The 24,432-nt window shown below is 43.7% G+C and overlaps 1 protein-coding gene and 1 long non-coding RNA gene across 6 annotated transcripts in view; one reads left to right on the forward strand and one right to left on the reverse strand.

Moving 5' to 3' along the window:
• The window catches only part of LRRCC1 (leucine rich repeat and coiled-coil centrosomal protein 1), a 28,815-nt gene extending 20,542 nt beyond the window's left edge, over positions 1-8,273 (reverse strand). The window contains exons 1-5 of one of the 4 annotated variants that reach the window (XM_074318778.1): positions 8,052-8,273; positions 7,563-7,736; positions 5,944-6,149; positions 5,562-5,627; positions 1,643-1,810 (exon numbers count right to left, since the gene is read on the reverse strand). In XM_074318778.1, the coding sequence (XP_074174879.1) occupies positions 1,643-1,810; positions 5,562-5,627; positions 5,944-6,149; positions 7,563-7,736; positions 8,052-8,140 (703 nt within the window). In that variant the 5' untranslated portion in view covers positions 8,141-8,273. Of the gene's footprint in view, positions 1-1,642; positions 1,811-5,561; positions 5,628-5,943; positions 6,150-7,231; positions 7,440-7,562; positions 7,737-7,816 lie in introns of all 4 variants that reach the window. The other 3 variants (XM_074318779.1, XM_019726272.2, XM_019726273.2) reach the window with 3 other exon arrangements.
• Positions 8,274-8,422: 149 nt separating this feature from the next.
• LOC141568555 (uncharacterized) lies at positions 8,423-22,838 on the forward strand. 2 transcript variants are annotated; one of them, XR_012491708.1, is made up of 4 exons: positions 8,423-11,951; positions 16,474-16,601; positions 17,364-19,495; positions 21,262-22,838. It is a non-coding gene; the product is annotated as an uncharacterized LOC141568555 (long non-coding RNA). The 2 variants fall into 2 exon arrangements; XR_012491707.1 differs by lacking the exon at positions 8,423-11,951 and having other exon boundaries at positions 14,268-16,601.
• Positions 22,839-24,432: the final 1,594 nt, after the last annotated feature.

Here is a 24,432-nt window from a genome sequence, read left to right on the forward strand (position 1 = left end):
CCTTCTGTCTGAGTGTGATTGGTACACACACGAGTCAGGAGGGTGTGGTTCCAGAGAGCCAGGATTTGGCTAGTGAGGCCTCAAGCATCAGTGGAATTAAAGACCCATTTTTCCCCCCTTAAATTACATAAAACTAAGGTTTGGACAGGCAATCTATCAAGTATTCAAGAATATGTTTATTTTCCTTGAGAACAATTAAATATGAGAAATCTGGCAACTTAATATTAATTTGGTGCTTAGGCTAGAAACACTAATTTTGCTTGGCTGTAATTTTAAAACCAAGCAGTATTTCTTACAAAGACCAATAAAGTGTTTGGAAGAACTCCAAAAGAAAGAAACATGTCTGGCAAATTAGTGTTACACATTTTGAGGAGAGAAAACTAACTTTGGTAGTAAGTATCTCTTCAATTCTGGGGGGAGGGCAGCTGTGTTGAGAGAAACACCTCATCTAGGAAAGAAAGTGAAAAAACAAAGATTCTAGGAACAAAAACTATAGGAACTAGAGGTTCTTGAGGCAAAATTCTCAGAAAAAACATCCAACTTGTGGGACAGCAGAGAAAAAAACTAGGGTTGTTTTAGAAATAAGGTTTTCTTCTATGAAAATGGTTTCCCCAGAAAACTGAAATCTGCCGATTTTCAGGGAGACTCTCATCATTAAACGGCCTTAGGAAAACAGCTGATTTCAAGACCATTATACTCTTCCGTGAAATAAAATGATCCAAACAGGTTTGCATTCTGGGAAAAGCCTTCCCACAGCTGCGCATTAATGATGGAAAGACGCCTGCGCAGCCGACTTCTACCCCAGCAGACCTTTAGGACGTAGTGTATTCTCACTCTCCACCTGTGTCTCATGCTGGGCCGAGCGACTCCACTGAGTGATTCTAGGAATGGCAGGCGGGGCTGCTTTATCTTTGTCAGCTTCAGTGATTCTCAGATCAAATGACATGTCAGCAGCATTTTCTACAAATCGTTAACTTCTTCAAAAATTAATTCGTTTACTAATTAAAAACTACTGACTCGATCCATTCACATGGTGGACAATTCAAAGGGTATATACGCAGTGAAAAGTTTTCCTAACATTTCCTAATTCCCAGCTCCCCTTGCCATCCTCTGTGTATTTCCTGACCCCTGGCTATGTAGGAGGGGGGTTGGCCGTTATCACCAGGATTCTGTGCATCCTCCTAGATGTTTTATGTATGTATATACATATGTACATATGTGTGTCTATTTTTATATACACACACACTCAGCATAGACAGACACACACACACATTACACTATGAAATGTTTTTGTAAGTTGCTTGCTTTTCTTTCTCTTACCAGTGTATCTTGGAGATCACTGCATATCGGTAGTTAAAGCAATTCTTTATTCTTTTTCCATGGCTGCATAGTGTTATACTATAAGAATTTATCATGACAACTTCATTTTGAGGCATTCACTCATCAAATATAAAACTGTTTTGTCAGAATTCCTTACCTGTTCACCTGTGTTCTTAACAGCAATTTGGTTTGCTTTGTCTTCATAAAATAATGTACTTGCCATTAGGTTTTCCCAAAGCCACCCTAACACGCTGCAAAGCTTAAGACAAAGCAGCGCAGGTCCCCAGCAGCCGCGGGAGCCCTGCAGACTGGCGGCTCCTACCTGGTGCCCGACACACGGGGTTATCCTGCCCATCCTTGTCCAGAACGAGGTTGGTGAGGAAGTGCAGCCCCACCACGCACTGAATCAGGTGGTGAATGCTGTCGATGCAGTTGCGGTGCAGGTCAATGTATCGGAGTTTGTGCCTGATTCCGTGAAGGGGCATCAGACCTGCAGGACGAAAGAACCCGCTGGAGGCCACAGCAGCCACTTCCCAGCAGCGCCTTCCAGGTGCTCCTCGGGAGGTCTGTCTGGAGGAGCGAAGGCGCGGCGCGGCGGAGGGCTGGCTGTGGGCAGCCACGTCTCCTGACAGGGGTTCAGTAACGTCAACAGCTGTTTGGAAGCAATGCAGGTGGCATGTGAGAGGTGGTTCCCCGGGGTTCCCGGTCTCGGGTCCTTGTCAGACAGAACACACGGGCCTCGCAGGCCACGCGTGTACTTCATGAGGAAAGGCATAAAGCAATGGCTCGAGGCTCCCAGCCTCCCGTCCTTTCTGATGGCAGACGTAAGCGGACACTGGGGTCTGAGCACAAACACAAACGGCCCCCATCCGATTCCGTTCCCTGGAATGTTTCCTGCCGGAGCTTATCGAGAGCACAACAATGTCAGGACGCAGGTTTGCGGCAGATGCTAGTGGTGCGTGGCACACCTCCGGGCAGCCTGCCGACCGCTGCGGTGGGCCGGGGCCACACACGGCGCTGGAGTGCCCCCAGCACTGGCTGCTTCTTTTCCTGCCTCAGAACGTTCTCCAAATGGAACCTGAGCAAAGCGCAGCCTGCTTTGGATGGAGCTGATGGAGTGTGAGGAAATTAACACCCCACCCACCGTGGGCTCCTCCCAACCACAGCGGAAGTGTCAGCAGATGAATGCCCTAGCCTCCCTCTGGTGGAAGGACCATCTGAGATGCCCCCTGCACTGAAAAAGTCCCTGTCCCATGACACTGCTTTTCCTCTTCCGTTTCAGGTTCGAGTGCCACAGGCCTCATTCTGGGTGCCCGCTATCCACGTGCTTTCCAGAACCTCCTATCGTTTCACGGCTTCAAATACCACTGATGTGCCACAGCTCCAACCCCAACCAGGCTTCCTCCCCAAACACGCAGGTCACACACACACACACACACGTGCACAGGGCCCTCAGGGTTTAGACAGAGCCCTCAGTTCTCATCCCCTCATCTCTACGTCGGGTCCTCCCCAATCTGTACCACGTCAGGAAACAGTACCGTCATGCACCTGCTACTACAGCGAGAACGCGTGTTAATTATGATTCCTCTTTCCTTCATTTCATCTTAATCCATCAGCAAGTCCTATGAGCACCACCTGCGAAGGTATCTATTTACTTCTCTACACACTTTCTGCCTCAACCCAAGTCTCCATCGTCTCATCTAGACTGCTGGAGTAGCTTCCTAACTGGTTGCCTGACTTCCAGTCGTCCTCCTAGAATCCATTTTTCCTCACTCAGCCAAAGTGGCCCTTTACACACATTCTGCCACTCACTTGTTTAGAGCCCTCCAATGGCCTCCTACGAACCTGTAACAATACGCACACCTGAGCCTTCTGACGAAGCCCTCTGGGACCTGGCCTGGCCCGCCTCATCTCTCCGTGCACACTCACCACACTCCTGCTGTGCTCCAGCCACATAAGCCTCCTTTGTGGTCCTTCATCGTGGCAAGCCTGATCGTGCCTGAGTGTCTTTGTGTGCTCTTATCACATCTATCGAGGTGTTTCTGAACATGTGTAACATTATCCTTTTAACAATTATCTATTAGCACTTGCAGGACTACCTATATTTTCTCCATATTTCTTATCATTATCTGATATTGTCACTAAAATTCACCCTTTCTAGGTTTCGAGTTCAAAGCGTTTTACCAACACACACAGTGTGTGACCGCTACTCCACCTGACCTATAGGACACCTCCCCAGCCCAATCTGTGTCCTCATGCAGCCAATCTCCCCATCATCAAACCCTTGCAACTGGTGACTTGACTTCCGCCCCTGTACTTTTGCCTTTGCTAGCACGTCATATAAATGGAACCACACAGTGCAGGCGCTTGTGTCTGGCTCCTTTCACTGAGCACAAGTTTTTGATGTACCCAGGTTGCTGCATGTATCAGTGGTGCATTCCTTTCACTGCCGGGTGGTACTACTCCACAGTGTGGGTGTGTGACACTTTATGTGCTTTCCAGCTGAGACACACATGGGTGGCTTCCAGGTTTTGGAAATTAAGAATAATTGTATATACATGATTATATAAAAAGCTATATAATCACATACACACTGTGTACAGGTCTTTGACAGACACGTTTTCATTTCCCCCAGGTAAATTCCTAGAGTGGACTACATGATAGAAGTTTATACCGAACATGACAAGAGAACTTCACACTGATTTCCAAAGCAGCTGCACCCTTCCGCAAGCTCTGCTAGCTCCCCACCTCCCGGCACTGTGCACGGGGGTGCTTACAGCTAGTGCGCACTGGGTCTCAGCATGCGTTCATGTGCATTTCCTCAGTTACTAAGGAGGGTCAACATTCTTCTTCATGCGCTTATTTAACACTCAGATATCCTCTTGGAAGTCTGCTCAAAGCTTGAGCTTATTTTCAGGGGGTGGACCTGATCTTATTTGTTTTTCTTCCCACTACAATGTAAGCCCTGCAACAAGAACCTTACCTGTTTGTTGGTGTTTTTCATCACTACAGAACACTGGATGGCACAGTCATCTTCAATAAATATTTATCGAGTAAATAAATGACCTCGCTTACCCAAGATTCATTTCTTCAGATAAGGAAATTGCATCCAGAAAGTAATACACTTTGCTCAACAGCACACAGCAGGTAGAGACCTAGAGTTAATACTCAATTCTAATATGGTCGTATCTTTGGGAAAAAAGTTTGAAAAAAACTAAAATATGCTTGCTCCTTCAGCTTAAGGGTAGGAACTACCGTGTTTCCCCGAAAATAAGACCTAGCCGGACAGTCAGCTCTAATGTGTCTTGTGGAGCAAAAGTTAATAGAAGACCCGATACTTATTATATTATATTATACTATACTATATTATATTATAAGACCGGGTCTTCTATTAATTTTTGCTCCAAAAGACGCATTAGAGCTGGCTGTCCGGCTAGGTCTTATTTTCGGGGAAACACAGATCATTTCATTTTAAGTTTTTTATATACTAAATACCTGGCATAGCGTAGTATTTTTCTAGTAGGAGAGAAAACAAACAAATGAATAAGGCTGTTTCAAATATTGATAAAGATTATGAAGCTAATTAGAAGAATTCTGCTGGTTCCAATCAATAATTCTAAGAAAAATTATGAAATTGTTCATTTTATCAGTGTATTGGTTTAATCTGGTAAAAAGTAGGTAACAGTTTTTAACCATCTTAGACTTTAGGCTAAAGTCCAAAAGAAAAACCACATATTTGATCCTCAATGTGCAAAGCCTTTGGGATGCTGTGCACCCCAAATACACCCATACTGACCAACATGCTCCCACTATCACAGGTGGCTTTGTAAGTTTAAAACTAAAATTAAAATTACAATTCAGTTCCTTGGTGCACTCGGCACATTTCAGTGCTCAAAGGCTGTATCTGGCCATGGGTTGCCATACCAGGCAGCACAAATGTAGAATATTTTCATCATGGTAAAAAATTCTATTGGAACTCTTCCTCTCTATATAATAGTATATTGATTATCTAGGATTAAAATGTGATTCTCCCAGAGTAGGACCTTCCAATCTAAGTTTTTTCTGTTATGGATCACCCTAGCTTTTATTCCTATTTTTCACTTGGTTGTAGCTTTGGCACCAACATACTCTTTATAAGATTGTTGGTCAACAATTGGATTATTCAGTTTTCAACTTAACTCAGCCTAAATCATCACATGTGCAAATATTCAGCATTACAAAAATTAAGCCCATCTACTTACCACTAAGATCATTTATGTGGTTGTAAGATAAATTCAGTCTAGTCAGATTAATCAGTGCTTCAAGTCCTAAAATAAAATAAAATAAAATAAAATACGGCTGTTACAGGATTCAAATAATCAATTAATTAGACCTATACAGTATTGCAATACTATTTCAGACTGTTTTGAAGCAAATCTACTGTCTGAAAACAGTGAAATCCATTTTATTGGTACTTTGCAAAATACTTGACAAAGATTGATAACTTTTCTAGAAGAAAAGTTTTTATATCGTAAGTTTCAGGGTCAGGTTGCAAAAATTCATATTTATTCCATTCTTTAGGGAAGAAGATGGACTTAAATCATCTTCCTTATTCAAAGTATTACATGAAAATCACTTACAAACCTTCTACTCTTGTGATCAAATTGCAGGATAAATTTAAAGTGCGGAGTTTTGTGAGTGTGCTTAGGCCTTCGATTTGACTGATTTGATTAGACGACAGGTCTAAATGTTTCAAGTTCCAAATGTGATCAATGGCTTCGATCTTCGAGATGTTATTGCAGTGAAGGTTGATGGCATGAAGGCTTGAGTCTAAGGATAACTCTGATATGCTAGAAAGAAAATATATATTATGAAAAACAAGTAAAAAATAGATTTTGAAATCACGACCGAGTAATTAAAATGAACCCAACAGCATGCAGATAATAAGTACGTGCTCTACTCCTTCTGTAACAAAATCCTGCCTACTTGTGGTAGCCTTGAAATGTCTCAGTGCTTCTTACCAGTGACCAGCATTTTGGACCATTTATGTAAACAAGAAAGCCACTCAACAGAGGCAAGTGACCCTGAGCCTTGCTAGCTTGTACATGCAAACTCATCAGCATATAGTGAAGGCAGTAACTGGAAATAGTGCAAATCTGCACTCTTGCACTTTTCTGTAAAAAGCGTCTCTCAGCTTCTGTTTCGTTTCATTTAATCCTCACAACTCGAGCAGTAGGCATCATAGGACACTGAAGTTTACAGAAATTAAGCAACTTGTCCAAGCGCTGGTAGTTATTACCTAACTGAGCTGGTATAAACCCGGGTCTGGCGCTGGAGTTTATAACCTTACGTTCTCCACTGTTTGCAGGGCTACTTCATACAGAATGTAGTCGATTTCAAATAAACCAGTGGGTATTGCTATTTCTAGTGAAAAAGTGCCTGTCCTCCCTCATTGAAATCTGGAATGCGCCTCCTGTAAAAAGAACTCCTGTCTTTGTTCTCAGTCACTGCTTGTTCAGTTCACATTTAAACTGAACCTTTCCTGAAGACTGACGTCCCAGGAATCCAAACTACAGGGCACACAGTTCAGAGGACTGGCGGGGGGTACAGTCAGGAACTGGGACACCATGTCCCCAGCATCTGTTCCATGCTCTGTGTACCCCTGGCAGAAAAAGATAAAGCATTTCTAGATCTCAAACTAGCAAATTCTAAACGTGACTGAAATATTTCCCAATCATCTAGCTTCTTTCATTGACTGAGCTGTCAGTCCACACCTTATACTATTAACACGTGCTCTTAAATGACACACATTTATTTTCTGAAACAGTTCTGCTTCTGGAAATCAATACTGTGCAAATAACGTGGCATGGTGGAAAAAGCAGAGCGTGAAGTTAGACCGAAATGGGTATGAATCCGGACTTCGATCGCTCACCAGCTGCATGAAGTTGGGCAAGTTCTTTAGATGCTCCCGAGTCTCAGCTTTGTCACTTGTAAACTCACTCCCTTGCACAGTTGTGAGGATCAGTGATAACACATGTGGCGTGCACACAGACAGCACTCAGGAAACGACAGCTACTATTACATTACACAGAACTGTCAACAGCCCTCTGAAAAACATCTTCCTGGAGCCTCGGGCAAACCTGGGACCAGGGTCCAGAACACGATGCCTCAGTCGGCAGTAGCAAGGCTGGCACCACGCAGAGGCAGCACGACAAAGGCACAGGGACGCCTGGGCTGGAACTGCCACAGCTCAGCACGCTCACCCGCGTGCAACTGCAGCAAAGGCAAGAGGAACGACGGACAAGGCGCGCAGGGACCCGGGGACGCAGGGCCAAGGGCCCGGCTGCCGTGCACACGCCGGGGCTGCCCGCAGAGGGAGCGGTGAGCTGCACAGGACCATGTCAGTGCTTTGCAAAGCACAGGCGTGTGTCAGTGGCCTGCAAAGGAGGAATCAGAACGGCGGTGAAGGCACCTGAGGCGGAGCACACGCAGAGCAGCCAAGCCTCGCTGCACCCACTGTGTCAGGGGAGGAGCAGCAGAGGGACCCGACAGGACCCGCGACGGCCAGTGATGACGGGCAAGCGGAGGAATAGCCGCCGCGGAGCAAGGAGACCCAGCAGAGGAGGGGGGCGCGCGGCGGTCGGCAGGGAAGCAGCCTGCAGGCGACTCAGACGTCCGGGGGCGAGGGGACGCGGGACCGGGGACGGGGTCCCTGCGGGGTGCACCGCCCACCCCCGCGGAGCGCCCTTCACCTCCTCAGGCCTTTGTCCATGAAGCACACGTCCCCGAAGCTGCTGTCACCGTCCTCATTCTCGACTTCCGCCGCCTCCGGGGCCTCCATGGCACCTGCGACCGGGAACGAGGGGTCTCAACCGGCAGCGGGCGCTGGGTCCGAGGGCCCGGCACACGCCCCCCGCTGAGCGGAAGTGCGGCCCGAGGGGCGGGGCCAAGGCGCCCTCCAACCGCCGGCCGGCACTTTCCCGCCCGGCCGGCGTCGCAAAAGCCGGAAGCCGGGCCCTCGCGGCCTCCCTTTTACGGCATCGCTGGCGCCGCCGCGGGCACTGCCGTAAAGCGCACACCTGTGCGCGGCGAGCTCGTGCGGAAGGCGCGGGACTCGCTGCGGCGCTGCTGTGGGGCGTTTGCGTGGTGGGCGCCTGGCTCCTGAAGGCGGTGTCACAGCAGCTGGTGCGGACACTCCTGCACCTGACACACGCATAGTGGCCCCGCGCCGGCCCCTGCGACGGCTCGGTCCACACGGTGGGCGGCCTGCCTGGCCGGGCGCTTCCCTCTGCCACGAGCGGGGAAGCCCGTGCTGCTTCCCGGAAGCGCTCACAGTGCGCGGGAGGAAACGGTCGCCGTGCAGCACAGCAGCATGGAAGCCACGTGTGCCTTGCCGTGGGCAGTGGGGACGGTTTCCGACAGGAAGCTGGTGGTGACAGCAGGGTCCTGCGGGGTCAGGGCGACGTCTGGGAGGGAAGGGCCCTGCAGAAGGAGAACAGTGCTCGGCTGAGGTCAAGACACCGCCTCCTTAGATTGCGCCTCGAGTTGCGGGAGTGTTTAAAATTGGAGACACGAGGTCTAGCTCAGCTCTGAACCTGTCCCTACTGAACTGAAACCGAATGTGGCCTTTCCTTGGTCATCAAAGGCCCAAGTTTCTAATCGTAGGTTGAAGGTGTTTCCAGGCTTCACTGCCATTGGTCTACTGTTTAGCTCTATGTGTCGTATTCTGAGACTTGTAACCACCAAGTGCTGTTTCCTGTAAACATGCTTTTGCGATGTGTCTGCAGCTACTTCCGACAAGGGGTGGAGTAGAAACTCTACTGGTTTCTTGATTCTGGGCTTGCTTGTGACTTTTTTTTAACGAATGGTTGTGACCTCCGTCCTGCCCCCCCCCCCCAATAGAATTGATTGGGATTCTAGTCTAGTCCCAAGACAGCTAGTGCTAAGCCTCAAGCCATCGTGCACGCTTCTGCTCCCCTTGGAAGGCTGTCCAAGCTGCTATTTGAACAAGCCCGGGCTAACCTCCTGGGTCAAGAGAGACTGCGTGGAGCAGAAACAAGTCACCCAGCTGAGGACACACAGACGCACGCATGAGCCCAGAACTGCGTAGCTGAACCCAGCTCAAATGGCCACACAACAGAAATAGGAGCTAAATAAAAGGTTTTGTTTTAAGCCAGTAAATTCTGGAGATGTATTATGTAGAATTGGATGGCTGATACGGTCCTTAATACTATAACTGAATATCAATTAAAATAGAGATTTTTCAATGGGGTAAGTACTATACTAGAGTCTTACCTAAGACATATCACTGATAATAATAAGCAAACTGTAATGATATTAAGTGTACTGGATCTTTCCTCCAAAATTATGTGCATTATGATTAATCAATATGTTGACTATGGTTAGTGGAGTTCAAAAACTAGGTTGTATCTGAGTTGCCTCAGCGCTTAAGGATTGTCTTTTTAAAATGAATAGTTTGGTGAAGTAATATTTATTGTTTGCCTGGTGGTGGTTGTTTTTTGTTTGTTTTGTCACACATGCTTGGAAACTTGCAGTTTGGTGCCTATTCTTTTGAAGATAGTTTTATGCTGCTACAAAGTTGCAGCTCTGATCTTGTCCATATACCCATTTTCATGGAGGACACTGAGGACAAGGGTTGTCCATTTACCCTAGTAACCATTTACCAAGTCGTATAAAAACATTTCAATGGACTGGTGTGTGCTGGCCGAGATTGAGACCTTCTTATGGGAACAGTCTCTCTCTGAGGAATGCCGTGCTGGGAATGTATGTGGATGTACCATACTGGTTCCGGAACCCTCTCCTCTTGCCCATTTGTGCACTCATGCAAGATCGGGTCTTGGATTTGCTGTTCAGAGTCAGATATCACCGTGACGTGATCTTATGTTGCCTCTACCCTGCACCTCATGTTTTAGGCGTTGGTGGATCAGCTGTCTCTGCTATTCCAGGTGATTGACCTCAGTTTATTGCTTGATCACTTTGCTATAATTTTGGCGGCTCAAAGGATGCTACTACACTATACAATGTAAGGCAAGGAAAATATAGAAGTAGCATTGGGGCCTTAGAAAGTTAAAAGAGAGCTGCTTTAGATGCAATTGGTATTTTTACTCTGGAAAATACTTAAATCTGGGAGACAATAAGTGGTCATAAATTTTGACATACACACACACACACACACACACACACACACACAAAGACTTGCTAAGTCTCCTGCTCGAATAAAAGTTTAATTAAGGGTGGTTTAATTAATTTAAGGATACTCAAAATTGTAGTTATATTATTTTCAGTCTTGCTTTGATTAAACACTTCCCAAGTTACCTGATCATAAAATCATGTACTTATTATATAATCAGGTGCTTATTAAAAAATATGTATATCCAGGTCCCTTTCCATACTTAATGAGAATTTCCAGGGAAAGACCTCCTGACAATGTGAATCTTAAAAAGCACCTTGGATTTAATCTTATGAACAAATGTGGAAGACACTGTTCTGCTTTGTAGATCATGTCGTTCTAAGCCAATATTGAAGAACAACCAGAATATTTAGTAGGGTACCCAGGAAAAATACTTGCTACTAAATTTACAGAAGTAATATTTTATGGAAAATGCACTAGTTCTTTAATATGTCAATGCATTAGAATGATATTCTATAGGAATTTTATAGGAAAAATTGTAAAACTTAGAAATGGGCAAAAAATTATTGGGTGTCCTCAGTGGAAAACTAAGCTTTGTCTAACACACATTTGTAGGTTACGTATTGTAGATCTAATGCTCTTTTACAGGTAGCAGGATACTGGTAACTGTGTGACTGGGTCTTTTCCATAGAAAGGTAAATTGTGTTCCCTGGAGATACCATTCATTATTGTCCTATTGATATTGGCCAATTTTTCATGTTTTAAGCAAATTTATTATTTTAACCTATCTATCGATCTATCATCTATCTATCTATATCCATCTATATCCATCTACTAATCATCTATCTCTGCTCTTTGCATTATCATTCAAATGGTTTAACCTCTCACTGATTTTTTAAGAATTGAGTCAAATAATATCTTTGACATGTTCATTTAATATTTATATGACTTCCATATAAATGCCCTCTTTTAGAAATTACCAGTGAACAAGATGCTATCCACATTACTTTTATCCTCCACGAGGACAATAACCGAGGTATCAGTTTCTCTAATGCTGCTTTCCCACAGGTGTCACATACCCAAAGAGTCCACATAGTGCCTAATTGAAATTAAGCAGTAGAATCTCCATATGACCCAACAATCCCTCTCCTGGGTATTTACCCAAAAAATCTGAAAACATCCATAAAGATTTATGTGCTCCAATGTTCACCGCAGCTTTATTTACGGCAGCCAAGACATGGCAACAACCAAAGTGTCCTTCCATAGATGATTGGATAAAGAAGATGTGGTATATATACACAATGGAATACTACTACTCCTCTATAAGAAAAGATGAAATACCATTTGTGACAACATGGATGGATTTTGAGATTATTATGCTAAGCGAAGTAAGTCAGAAAAGTTGAGAACCATATGATTTCACTCGTGTGGGATATAAAACTGAAAGCAACGAACAAGACAAAAACTCATAGACACAGACAACAGTTTAATGGTTAAGGAGGTAAGTGAGGAAGGGGTTGGTAGATGAGGGTAAACGGGGTCAAATATATGGTGATGGAAGGAGAACTGACTCTGGGTGGTGAGCACACATGTGATATATAGATGATGTATTACAGAATTTTACACTTGAAACCTATGTAACTTGACTAACAATTGTCATCCCAATAAATTGAATAAAAAAAATCAAGCCCCTCAGAACCAGCCTTTAAAAAAAGCCACACCTGATCGGAACTAGGTAGGCGATGTGGCAAGTCACTGAACCATTTTGTGACGTCATCTCCTTTTCTGTAGAGTGAGGTGCTCGCTCCAGCTAATTTCTAGGGTCCATCTCAACCTGACAAGTCTACGGCTCTTCATAAGTGTCACTGGACAGTATGTTGGGCGGAGTCATAGCGCACGGGAGGCTATTCATCATTTCCGTTTTAATCTGAGATGTGATGAATGTCTTTTCTCTGTTTCTTGGGCATTACCCATGGTCCTTTAACACAGGACAGTACACTGTGGTTGCTTCCAGGTGATACTGAAAAATACCTCGTAACCGCGTTGGCACACGCACTGACATAGCAGGAAGGACACTGCTGTCACAGGTGGAGAGGTCACCTGGTACACACTAGCCAAGCAGCAGCCCTGGTTGCCTGCACGTCCAGCCCTCCTCTAGACTGACTGAGCTAACTGAGTATCTTTCTAATTTGGGGTCCAAGTGCCAAAGCTGTGCTTGCCTCATAGTAGGTGCCCAATCAGTATTTGTTAGAAGGACACACAATTTCCAATGCCTGCTTGGTGTTTGACAGGCACCTGTGCTCTATGCATGAGCTTGGAATGAGAGAAAAGGCTGCCCGCCTAGCCCCGCGTTTAATAGGAAGCTGTGAACCCGGGGCAAGCAGTCCCAGAAATACCCAAGCTCCTGGACACTCACTAATTCCCAGTGAGCTCCTCCTTCCTTAGAGAGTCAATTATATCATAACATTTGAACTACTTACGTTTTATCTTTTTTCATTAAAAAAAAGTATTTCAAGGGCAAAAAACACATTACGTCTTCAAATTCACTGTATAAGCTGTGGCATTTTCCCAGTTACAGTTAAAAAAGTGCCACTGTAGGTTTAAGTCTTATCAGTGTGTCAGGGCTCTCCTTGCTTAATCTCTCCTGACAGTTTGTCCCTTCCCTGATTATCGAATCATGTTACAATGAGATCGGGAGACTTCCACGGCCCAGGATGGCTGAGGTATCATTCTGAATTTATCTTGGAAGCAGCTTTAAGATAAAAAAGAAGAAAAAAACCCTTGGCCGGCACATTTAAACTCCTCTTATTTGTACCATGAATTGTATAATGTCCAGTGCCCTTGTTTCCAGACGGCCCTGGGCCAGACTGGTCAAACAGCTGCACTGAAGACGTGGAGCTCCAAACGGGTGCTCAGGAAACACATTTTCAAAGCTCTAAGGACGCCACGTGGTTTTTTCCCCCCTGGTTTTTAATTCTACAGAATAGAGTCACTGCCCATTTCTCCTCTGTATTCCAATATTTAGATTTCCCCTAATGTAAACACTTGTGAATTTTTAAACAGGACTTGAATGTTCTCCAATTGTACATGTCAGTATCTGTTACAGACTTTTCTCCAAATAGATTTAGGTCTTCTGTGCCTTGAATTAATGGCATGCTTGTGAGCTGAAATGTGATGACGGACGTGTGACGAGTGAAACAGAAGGATACAGTGTGTCTCTAGCTCTCACGCACGATTCACTTCTCTCTGTCTTGGCCATTTTGGCTATTATCCCAAGGGCTTTATTTTTCTAAACACATTTTTCTCCTTAAGAGAAAAATCGGCCTCCGGCTTTAAAATAATATTCCCTTATCACCCTTAACTCCAAGATGAATAAGCTGTAATTCTTGCTCTTATAGCCACAGTTTATTCTCAACAGAGTAATACTTAAAAATGTGCGTCAGTTCACTCCAGCCCTCTGCGCACAACTCTGCCCGGCTTCCCAACTCTCTCGGAGTCAGACTCAGGGTCTTCGCAACGTCTGCAGGGCCTCAGGACCTGCCTGGTTGTCTGTCTCGTTCCACAATGCCCGGCTCTCCTCTTCCCTTATTCTTCTCTAGCAGCACTGGCCTCTTTGCTGTTCCTCGAACCCGAAATCTCCAGTCACCAAACATATTTCTACCCCAGGGTCTTTGCACTCACCATTCCTTCCATCTGGGAAGCTGTTCACTGCAAAGCTCTCCAGAGACGCAGCAGTATGTGGAAATGCATGAGTGTGAGGTGCTTTTTTTTTTTTTTTTTTTTTTTTTAACGTGGTGGAACTGTCAGTTCTGTGTGGACGCAGGCCAGCATGGCTCCAAGTAGCGGCCACGCACCTGGGGCCCTGGTACAGGTTTGTGGATAAATGAGCAAAGCTCTCGCTTCCTCACATGCACGAACTCCTTTCAAGGACTCGGGACAGGCCTTATCAATGCGTTTAGAAGGTTGTGTGTTTTCATAAAATTTGCAAAAGTAAGGTATTTTAACCACAATCAATTAAAACGGTGGTGTCTTCATTCTGCCTCACCTTTGTCACTCTTCTCACGTTGGGTGGAGTTGGAAGAGTCGCAGGCAGTTTCGGGATCTGGCGTCAGAGAAGGTGAGCTGGGGACTCTTATTTGACTTCAGTGGAATGACATTGTGTGCCACAGTGACTTCTGTGTGTGGCTGAGTGTTTGCAGCTGTCTCTGAGTGACATGCAGGAACGCTGCGCCCCCTGTACCAGCTCACTGAGCATCGGGAGGTGACCACGGATGCAGGCCCAGGAGTCACACGGTGGTGTGAGTGTGTCCTTCGGACAAGCAAGACATCCTCAGACCTCAAAAACTCAAGATTACATTTCTCCATCTTGAATTCCTTTCCCCGAAGCCAAGTTTGATCGATGGTCAGACCTCATGCAGTCTGACTCAGAAAGCTGTCTTGTACCTGTGTTTTGATTTTAAATCCAGCCCTCCTGCTCCCAGCACCCTGGGTTAGGTCCTCATGACATCAGACTAACCTCCGCCCCAGCCAATATTCCTGCTTCTGCTTGTCTGCACTCTGCTTGCTTAGATGGACTTTCGAGCTGCTCTAGCACATGACCCTCAACTACGTTTTAAAACCTTCCTCCTACAGTGTTTCCCTGAAAATAAGACCTAACCGGAAAAGAAGCCCTAGCATGATTTTTCAGGAGGACGTCCCCTGAATATACGCCCTAATGCGTTGCGTCTTTTGGAGCAGAAATTAATATGAGACCCGGGCTTATTTTCGGGAAACGCGGTGGCAGTGAGCTGAGCATACCTGCACTCCTCTGCAAGCAGCCCTCCAGCAACTGCTCACGTCTCCGCAGAATTAGCGTCCTGCCCTTGCCCCAGTTTTCCTCTCCACGTGGAGTGACGTTCTCCCATCAGACTGTGACATTTCATGTGGATAACACATCTGATAGCTTCCAAATCCCTCATTGCTGGAGCCTCTGGCCGTTTGCTTCTCTTTCTTTATTTTGTCATCCTCAGATGGTACACACCATAAGACATCCTCATGAAAATAAAATTCGGAGATGGCTGAGAGTGCTTCAGACACTTTCCTCTGCTGTTTATAGTGACAGGTGCCCAGCTGAGGCTCAGTCAGCGTTTGCTGAAACACATTTACTTTTTTTAAACTGTGTGTGTTCCAGACCTGAACCATTATTTCAGAAGCTTATAGAATTACACAGGTTCCTATTTGATTAGAACGAGGCAGCAGCTTAGCGAAGCAAACAGTCACCAGGTGGCAGTGTGACAGAGCTGTTCCCGACCTGCCACATTCTCAGGTGAGCTGGATAGAAATAACTCACGAGGACGTTTTCTGTCCTGGTCTATACAAAAATCACAGCATCAGAGCTGTGAGCATGGGAGGGGCCTGATGACGCTTCACTCCTAATCCTCATTTCAAAGACGAGGAAACTGAGGCCCCAGGGTGTAGAAATATGTATATGTACAATAACATATTTGCACTTATATTCATTTATATTTAGAGCCAGAAAGGATATTCAAGGTCATTTAGGTTTTTTACAGGTAAGGAAATGAAGTCATCAACATAGACATGATATTAGTTGGAACACTTCCGACTGTGTCATAAATTCAGCACAAGTTGGTTTTTAACATAAAAAAAGAAAGGAAAGTGGTCATTAGTTCAAGTGTCTGAAGAGTCCAGGGATAGACTCAGCTTCAGGCAAGGCTGGATCCAGAAGGCTAGTCTCTTCTCTAGCTCTTTATTCTGCTTTTCTTTTGTGGTGGCTTTGTTTCAAGTTTTGAAATAAAGAGTGGCCCCAGCCACTCTCGCCTTACCCTATCTTTTTACTGCTAGAACTATCTGCAAAGAAAGTCATTTCTTTTTCTACCAGTTTCAGCAAGAACTCTGGCACCGAGTCTCATTAGGCAGACCTGGGTCATGTTGCAGCTGGAGCAAGGGGAGGGGGGGCCCCATTCACATCTCTGAGGAGCGGAGTGGCCTGGGCAAAGGTTGACATGTGTAGTTTCTCATTTCAGGATGGTGCCCAGCTGCGGTGGTGACTGGGGACTGAATTCCAGCCTGGACTGCACTTGCCGATGTCTGATACTTCGAGACTTCATCTGCTTAGAGGGGAAAGTTGTACTAATTTGCCTCCAGGCACTGGGTTAGTACCAGCTCAGCTTATGAGAAGAATGAATGAATGCTGGGGTGACCTAGACAAAAATGTGCACATCTGGTGGCAATTAAAAAAAAATCATTACTAAATATGATTTTGTTTTTCTTTATTTCTTGCTCTCTATTTTTAAACAGGAGGCTTATGTCACACAGGTGTGGGGATTTACAGCTGTAATTCTTAGGCTGGAAGCTTGGCTTTGCCTCATGCTGGCCGTGTGAATCTGGGAAGAGTCTGAATATTTCTCAGCCACAGTTTACTTGTATAGAGTAACCACATTTCAGGGAGGTTGGAGGATTAAGTGAAACATGTAAAGGCTCATCACAGAGCCTGGGACATAGTAGCAGCTCGACGAATGTTAATTAATTGTGGCAGTTTTGAAACACGGGCCTGAATTCCTTGACAATCCTCTCAGAGAGAGATGGGTTCTGTTCCCCCTCTCCTAAATGAGGAGATGCTTGTGACATAGGCATCCGCCAGTGGAATATAGAGAGGTGATACCACATGATCCCTGATCCTAGGTCATAAAATGTCACCTTGCTTCCTCCTGGACTGCAGCTTGAAATGCTGCCCAGAAGCTCCCTAGTGGGACATCTCCTCTGAATGGAGCCCTCAGGCTGGGAGGCTCAAGTCACGTGGAAAGATAGACTTCCCTGTCGCCTCTCAGTGGAGTAATGTCACGGAATTTCAGGGCCATGTTTTTAAAACGCCCCATGTTGTGGAAACACTACCATGAGTGTGATTTTCCTGCAGGTACTTATTTTCTCGATGATCGGAAGGACGTCTATAACTGTCATTGTCACATTTATGTGTCCATTTGGCTAGGTGATCAGGCCGAGCTGTTTGGCTAAACACCAATCTAGATGTTGCTGTGAAGGTATGTTTTTAGATGCAGTTAACATTCACACCAGTGGACTTCATGTAAAGCAGAGTGCCCTCCGTCACGTGGGTGGGCCTCGTCCAATCAGAAGAAGGTGTTAAGATCAAAGAGTACTGCGCTGAATTGGAACTCAGAACAACCTCAGCTCTGAGGACCTGAATCTCCTGTTGGCCTGCTCTGTGAATTCCAGGCTTGCCAGCCCTGCAACTGCATGAGGCACTTCCTCGTTTCTCATTCTTTAACATCTCTTCATTTTCTCCAGGGAACCTGCACTGATACAATCACTAAGTAATAGTAACAGAGACACAGCCATCTTTCTAACATGGAATAATTTCATTTCTGTACTTAGGTGATTTGGGTACTTGATACCAGAACCCCTCTTTAGAATTTGGAGAGTACTTATGCAATCCTCAAATGATGCTACACGTATTGGGCTCTGCAGCCCCAGGAAGCACGTAAGCCCCATGTGTCCTCATGCCCATCTTCTCTCTCCCAGAACTCCCAGAGGACGGAATTCAGCTCAGAAAACCGCTGGCGGTTATCCCTCCTCGGCGTGTGTGACAAACTTGCCACGAGGAGAGTGAAGCTGTCATTGTGAGCACGTGTGCCTGCCAATCACATTCCTACCTGACATTGTTTGTTGCACTTTCTCACTGAGTCATTATGCAAATGCCATTAATGTGCAGTTAGTATTTGCAGGTATGTGTGGGATAATAGTCTCTCCAGTTTCCAGAGAGACTTGTGATCTGATGAGTGGAGGTGTATGGTGATTCATTTGCAGATGTTCTCGCAGGCGTGTGTACCAAGTATGCAGCTTCGTGATTTCACGCATCGGCAGAATGCATCCATTCTTTCCCACCCTCTTGACCTTTCCGCTCCTGGGTCTAGCTGCCTTCGTTTGTCTCATCTGAGTCTAGCAGATGGAATCAAAATAATTTTCCCCCCAAGTTTCTGTGTAACCCTGTTAAAAAACACTCTACACTTTGTTAAATTATTCTGAACCTTTAAGAGGAGAAGCATATGGCATGATGCAAAGCAATGTGCAGATTTAATGCAATTCCCATCGAAATCCCAGTGGCATTTTTTCAAGACATAGAACAGAAAGAAGTCATCAGATTTATATGGAGCCACAAAACACCCCAAATAGCCAAAGCAATCCTGAGAAAAAAACAAGGCTGGAGGTACCATACTTCAATTTATATTACAAAGCGACAATAATCAAAACAGCATGGTATGTCAGATAAACAGACACATAGACCAATGAAATACAATTGAAAACCCAGAAATAAACCCACATATTCATGGACAGATAATTTTCGACAAAGGAGCCAAAATCTTACCATAGAGAAAAAAAAGAAAGCCTTTTCAAGAAATGGTGCTGGGAAAATTGGCAAGCCACATGCAAAAGAGTAAAACTACACTGCTGTGTCACTATGTGTATTAAAATTAACTAAAAATGGATCAAAGATGTAAAAATAAGACCTGAAACAATAAACTGCATAGAAGAAAGCTTAAGTACTAAACTTATGGACCTTAGGTTCAAAGAGGATTTTATGAATTTGCCCTCAAAGTTAAGGGAAGTAAAAGCAAAAATAAAGGAATGGGACTATATCAAACGAAAAAGCTACACAGCAAAAGAAACCATCAACAAAACAAAGAGGCCACCAACTTAATGGAAAAAGATACTTGCAAACAACACCTCTGGTAAGCAGATAATATCCAAAATATATGAAGAACTCATACAACTCAACAACAACAAAAACCAATGCAATTAAAAATGCTCAGAGAACCTGAACAGCCACTTCTCCCAAGAAGACTACAAACGGTCAACAGATATATGAAAAAATGCTCAACTCCACTAGCTATTAGGGAAATGCAAATCAAAACCACAATGAGACACCACCTCACACCTGTTAGAATGGCTATCATCAACAAGACAAGTAATAACAAGTGTTGGAGAGGCTGTGGAGAAAAAGGAACCCTCATACACAGGTAACATACACAGGTAATTCTGCAATGACTAAATTAAAAATTGTAACATTGGCCTTTGAGATCCTTGTTTCATTAGAAAATGTGTTTACCTGGGCTAGAACTTTTAAGGCTAAAGTTTTGATAGACTCCAAAAGGTACAACTGGAGAGCAAGTACTTGGCCTAAAGAGTGACTTTGTAATAAAAATCACTTCATGCCTGAGAGACATTTATATATAAGATATTTTGCAATTTTAAATGTTCAATATACCTAATGAACAAAGCACCTCTCTCTCCCCATTCAACTGTGAAGGGAGCTCATATATGTTATCTCTAGTTTTCTGGAAGAATCACTTAACATCTGATTCTGACAAACAGAGTGAAACTATTCAAATAACTGTCTCTAAAATGATCATTTGTATATTCATGGTACTTTTTGAGTATGACTGCCATATTCTCATGTGATGGCTTGGATTGACAACATGGAGAAACTCGTTTTCCCCCTGATTTACTTTTCATGGTAGATTTGGTTCCAAACGGATCTGTTTACCTGAGTGTTGAAAGGTACCGTTGAAATGATGTGAGAAAAATCCCATTTTAAGAACTATGTTGTCAGCATACTTTACTTTTCTCCCAATGTGTTAATAAAATGCAGAGCTGGAATGAAGCCTTTTTTGTGCTCAAGGCAAATTTTCTCTAGAGCTTTCCTCTTCCTCTGCTTTGCCTAATGCACTGTCCAAGGGTCGAGCTCTTTGAAGCAGGACTTTTTTTGCTCACCCTTGAATACGCAGGTGACGTGGCCATCTGTCTTGCTCGAGAGATCTTACTTTTGATCATCTTTCCGCTAATAACTGCTGTGGGCAGGTATTGTGTGCGTCATTTTTCAGCGTTATCATAGCCCTGTGAGGTAGGTATGTTGTTACCCTCATTTTGTAGAAAAGAAACCTAAGAATCAGAGGTGGTGAGGACTTGCCAGACTTCAGGCAGCTGGAAAGTGGTGGGCTTTTAACCTCTGTGCACCGCTGTCACCCAGGGCCGTGCGCCGCTGTGTTTCTTCACAGGTCTGTTGAACTCAAGTCTCCCTTCCTGAGACTTGCAAGAATGATTTTACATTTTCTTTGTGGTACTTCTTACATTTTTGCTTATAAAATGATGCTACTTTCTTAGTTGCTTCTCTCTCTCTCTCTCTCTCTCTCTCTCTCTCCAATCTGAAAGAGTGTTTAGTATTCAGAATTAATTTTAGGGTTTTTACAAATATTTTGTTTGAGCTTTTACACACCATGTTCTTGGCCTGAGTACTTTGTCTTCTGTGACTATTTCTTATATGTTTATCCCTGACTCACTGAGCAGGCAAATACAGTTACCGAATTGAAAAATAATACTAAAGGCATAAAACGTAATGAGTTAATTTAGATTTTTTTTTTTGTTTGTTTCAGTCAAACGTTTAGAAAATTTTAGTTATTTCTGCAAAAAAAGTTTCATATGATAAGAGAAGTGAATGAGCTATTACATAAAGTATGAAGTCAGAAGTCATCAGCCTCGGGCTCTCATCTGAACTTTCCTCTGCAGGCACTTACTGTTATACCTGTTTGACGAAACAAGCCAACCAACCAATAAAAAACTTACCTCATGTTCTCGGGTTAGTCTTTTAATAACACAGCAGCATTCATAACTCTATTATTGAGTATGTTGTTAAATAATTGCCATATGTCAGACAGCACGACAGGTACTTTGTGTGCAATACCTCACTTAATTTACAGCAATTATGCAAGCTAGGCAGTGATGTTCCTTGTATTTTACAGATGGAGAAACAGAGGCTCAGCCCAGAAGGTTGGGTGATGGAAGTTCCCGTACATGTCAGTGGCACAGCCTGGACGGGAACCCATGTCTGTGCAGCACCCGACGGCCTTCTTCCTCTGCCCGCTCTCCATCAGGGCCATCACAGCAGCCTGGAGGAAAACCGGGACATCCTAAAGTTAGCCCGTTTCCTTTCGTGGGCTTAAAGATACACTCGGAAGTGAGGGCTATAGACCAGGAGAGGAAAGTCTTTTAAGGTGTTAGAAATACATTTCATCGAAGAGCTCGTTAATATGGGAAACTAATAAGCATTCAACTATGTTGACTTAAAAATGTTTTTGAGATGTCCACAAGGAAGAATTAAGCCAAAGCTAATCTTTTTCACTTAAGTGCTTAATCTTTTCACACTCTAAACAATCTATTTCCTTAATGTGCATTTGTACATGCAAGTGGAATGTGTGGTTATGTGGTCTCCCGGTGGAAGGTGACGTTTGTTTTCTTGGAAATAGTATTAATATATTGTTTTTGTCTGTGGCAGCAGTTAAGATGAGCTTGGGGCTTGTAGCTCAATTCGTCGGGAGATACGTTTATCTTGAGTGTCTCTGTCTTGTTCATACAAAAATCATTTATTTTTGTCTTTGATAGATTGTCTTCCTTCTGAATACTTTGGGTTTTGATGAATATAACTTCGTCGGTTGTTGCTTAGCCACACTGGACCTCCCATTTTTCGTGTAAAATGAGACTAACAGTAGTTGCTTCCTCAGAGGCTGTTGTTTGCATGAAATGTATTAATACATAGAAAGCTCTTGGAACAGAGGCTGGTCCAGAGTGAATCAGTGCAGGCTTTATAACTGTTAGTGGAAGTGGCCGGTGGAAATGCTGCCACAACAGAGCACCAGTCGAAATAACGAGAACCACTCAATAGGCCTGATTTCTTCTTACAGAATCTATAGCAACAAATGGTCATTTTGCTGACATAGAATAACAGTTGGGTGATCTTTCTTCCCCTCTCTGTTCCATGAAGACTCCTGGGTGAAGTAAACGTTCAACCTCGGTGGACAAAAGTGTTTGAATGAAAGCCATACCAACAAGGAAAAATTTGCTCAGCCAGTGGAAGCATATTAAAAGTAGAGGAATTATATTAAAATCTTACTTTTCTCATATATTTACTTTCATTTTTTTAATCATGTCATTAACATTCTTATTTTTCTCAACTGCGTGGAATTCTATCTCAAGTCATACAACATCCTGACCTGTTGGTCGGTGCTGTTGAATGAAAGAGCATTTTCTAGAGCTACTGTGCTAAAACCAATCACAGAGAGGCTGAGCAATTCTACTTGGGGCCGAATCAGTAACATGGTGATTTATTTAGAAAGGAATGAAGACTCTTCACACTGCAAAGACATCTAATATTAAAGTCCCAGAAACTTTCCACATAGACTGAAAAGCCAAGATAATATCACCTTTTTAGAAAAAAGAGTTTGTTTACTCTAGTAAGGATCTAATATACAATGTAATCCATCTACTATTAACTGTAATGAATGGGTGATTTAATTCTAAATAAAATGGAACTGTAAACAGAGATGATATTTTTTTTTTTCCCTTGGCTTAGGCTATCAGAGTCTTCATAACCACTTTACAAAATATCACACGTCCTGACTTAGGGAAGAGTCACCAGAAGATTTTAGGTGCATGCATGGATTTAAGAAATGTTTATTGAGAAACTCCCTGATAGGTCCCAGAAAATCCACTTGTTGCCTGTCTCCCAGAGTTTATTATTGTGACGGAGAATGATATTTGTGCTTTACAAGCCTGACCACAGAAATCAGATAGGAAATGTCTGTATATTTGAATAGCTTTTGTTCTTTGGACAGAACTGCCCCCCCCCCCACCGCCCCAACCGACACACATACACACACACACACACACACACACACACAACAAAACAAAACAAAACTTATAGCTGTCAGGACTAGCATTCTGTTGAAGACTTAGTTTTCTTAACTCTTGAGTTGAGATGCCTTTGATTCTGAGGAATAGACTCTAAATATAACTCAATAGACTTCCCATTCTTACTAGACTTGGACACAAATGAGTTTTTTATTGTTCCGCAGATAAAAGACTGCCAAATGGATGAGCACTTGCCATCACTATACTCATTTAAAAGAATGTGCTAGACTTTGAAAGTAATTCTAAAGGGGGAATAGAAACAGCTTGAACAATGGAAGTGTTACAGGATTGAGTGTGGTGGGCTGACATCCACTTTTCATTTGTGCGTTTTGATTCCACCTTATTTCCAAAAGGTTTGAGAAAGGCTAACACTTATTTGGAAATACAAGTTCTGATATTTTAGAAAAGATGGTCACATAACCTTATTACACTATCACCACAACTAAGAATTTTTGCCACTCCATATTAATAAGAAAAATGCAACAAATTCTTCCAATATATTACTCTTCCTTTTATTGTTTTGCCTATGGATTTATGGAAGAAACATTTTTTGGTACTTTAAATGATTATTTTGGGAGATAATTTGATGAAGGGATTCATCCTTTTTGCTTGCTTGCTTTCATCTAAGCCAAAACGATACATTCATAGAAACATCACTTGCAAAGAAACAAGAGTACAGTCTCTGTTAAAATATTGTTTACCGTAGTTTTACTGATAACATTCCTTAAAGAAAACCCTTTGAAAGAAGACTGTATTTCAGTCATGACTCAAAGATGTTCTTTTAGGAAATTCGGCGGCTGTGCTGTTGTGAAAGCAATGCCGTAGCCCCGTTTTAGCAGCGCTGTTCCTTGTTTTCCTGTGATCAGTAAGAGCAGAGCTGTAATTAATGAGCTTCTTCTCCTGCTCTTTATCTCACCTGTGACACGACATAGTACATTTTGCCATTTCTCCAGCCCTCCCAAGCTCAATGACTAACAGACGAAATTTCTGTGACTGCTTCAAAACAATTGAGGCAGAGAGGAGTCAAAATTCTGGGCCACTTCCCAGATCATAAATGTATATTCATTGACCAGCATTAAGACACCATCTCCACTGACACCCTCCTTGGATTTTTAAGGAATATAGGTCCCTCAAATCTTGGAGGGATAGCTAGAAAACCTATTTGTAAGCCCTGCTATGCTTGCTGCTTACCTTTGTGACTGTGGAGGATGTTTCTCCAAATCTTT

The sequence above is a fragment of the Rhinolophus sinicus genome, linkage group LG14 (genome assembly GCF_036562045.2).
Source record: "Rhinolophus sinicus isolate RSC01 linkage group LG14, ASM3656204v1, whole genome shotgun sequence".
NCBI lineage: Eukaryota > Metazoa > Chordata > Mammalia > Chiroptera > Rhinolophidae > Rhinolophus > Rhinolophus sinicus.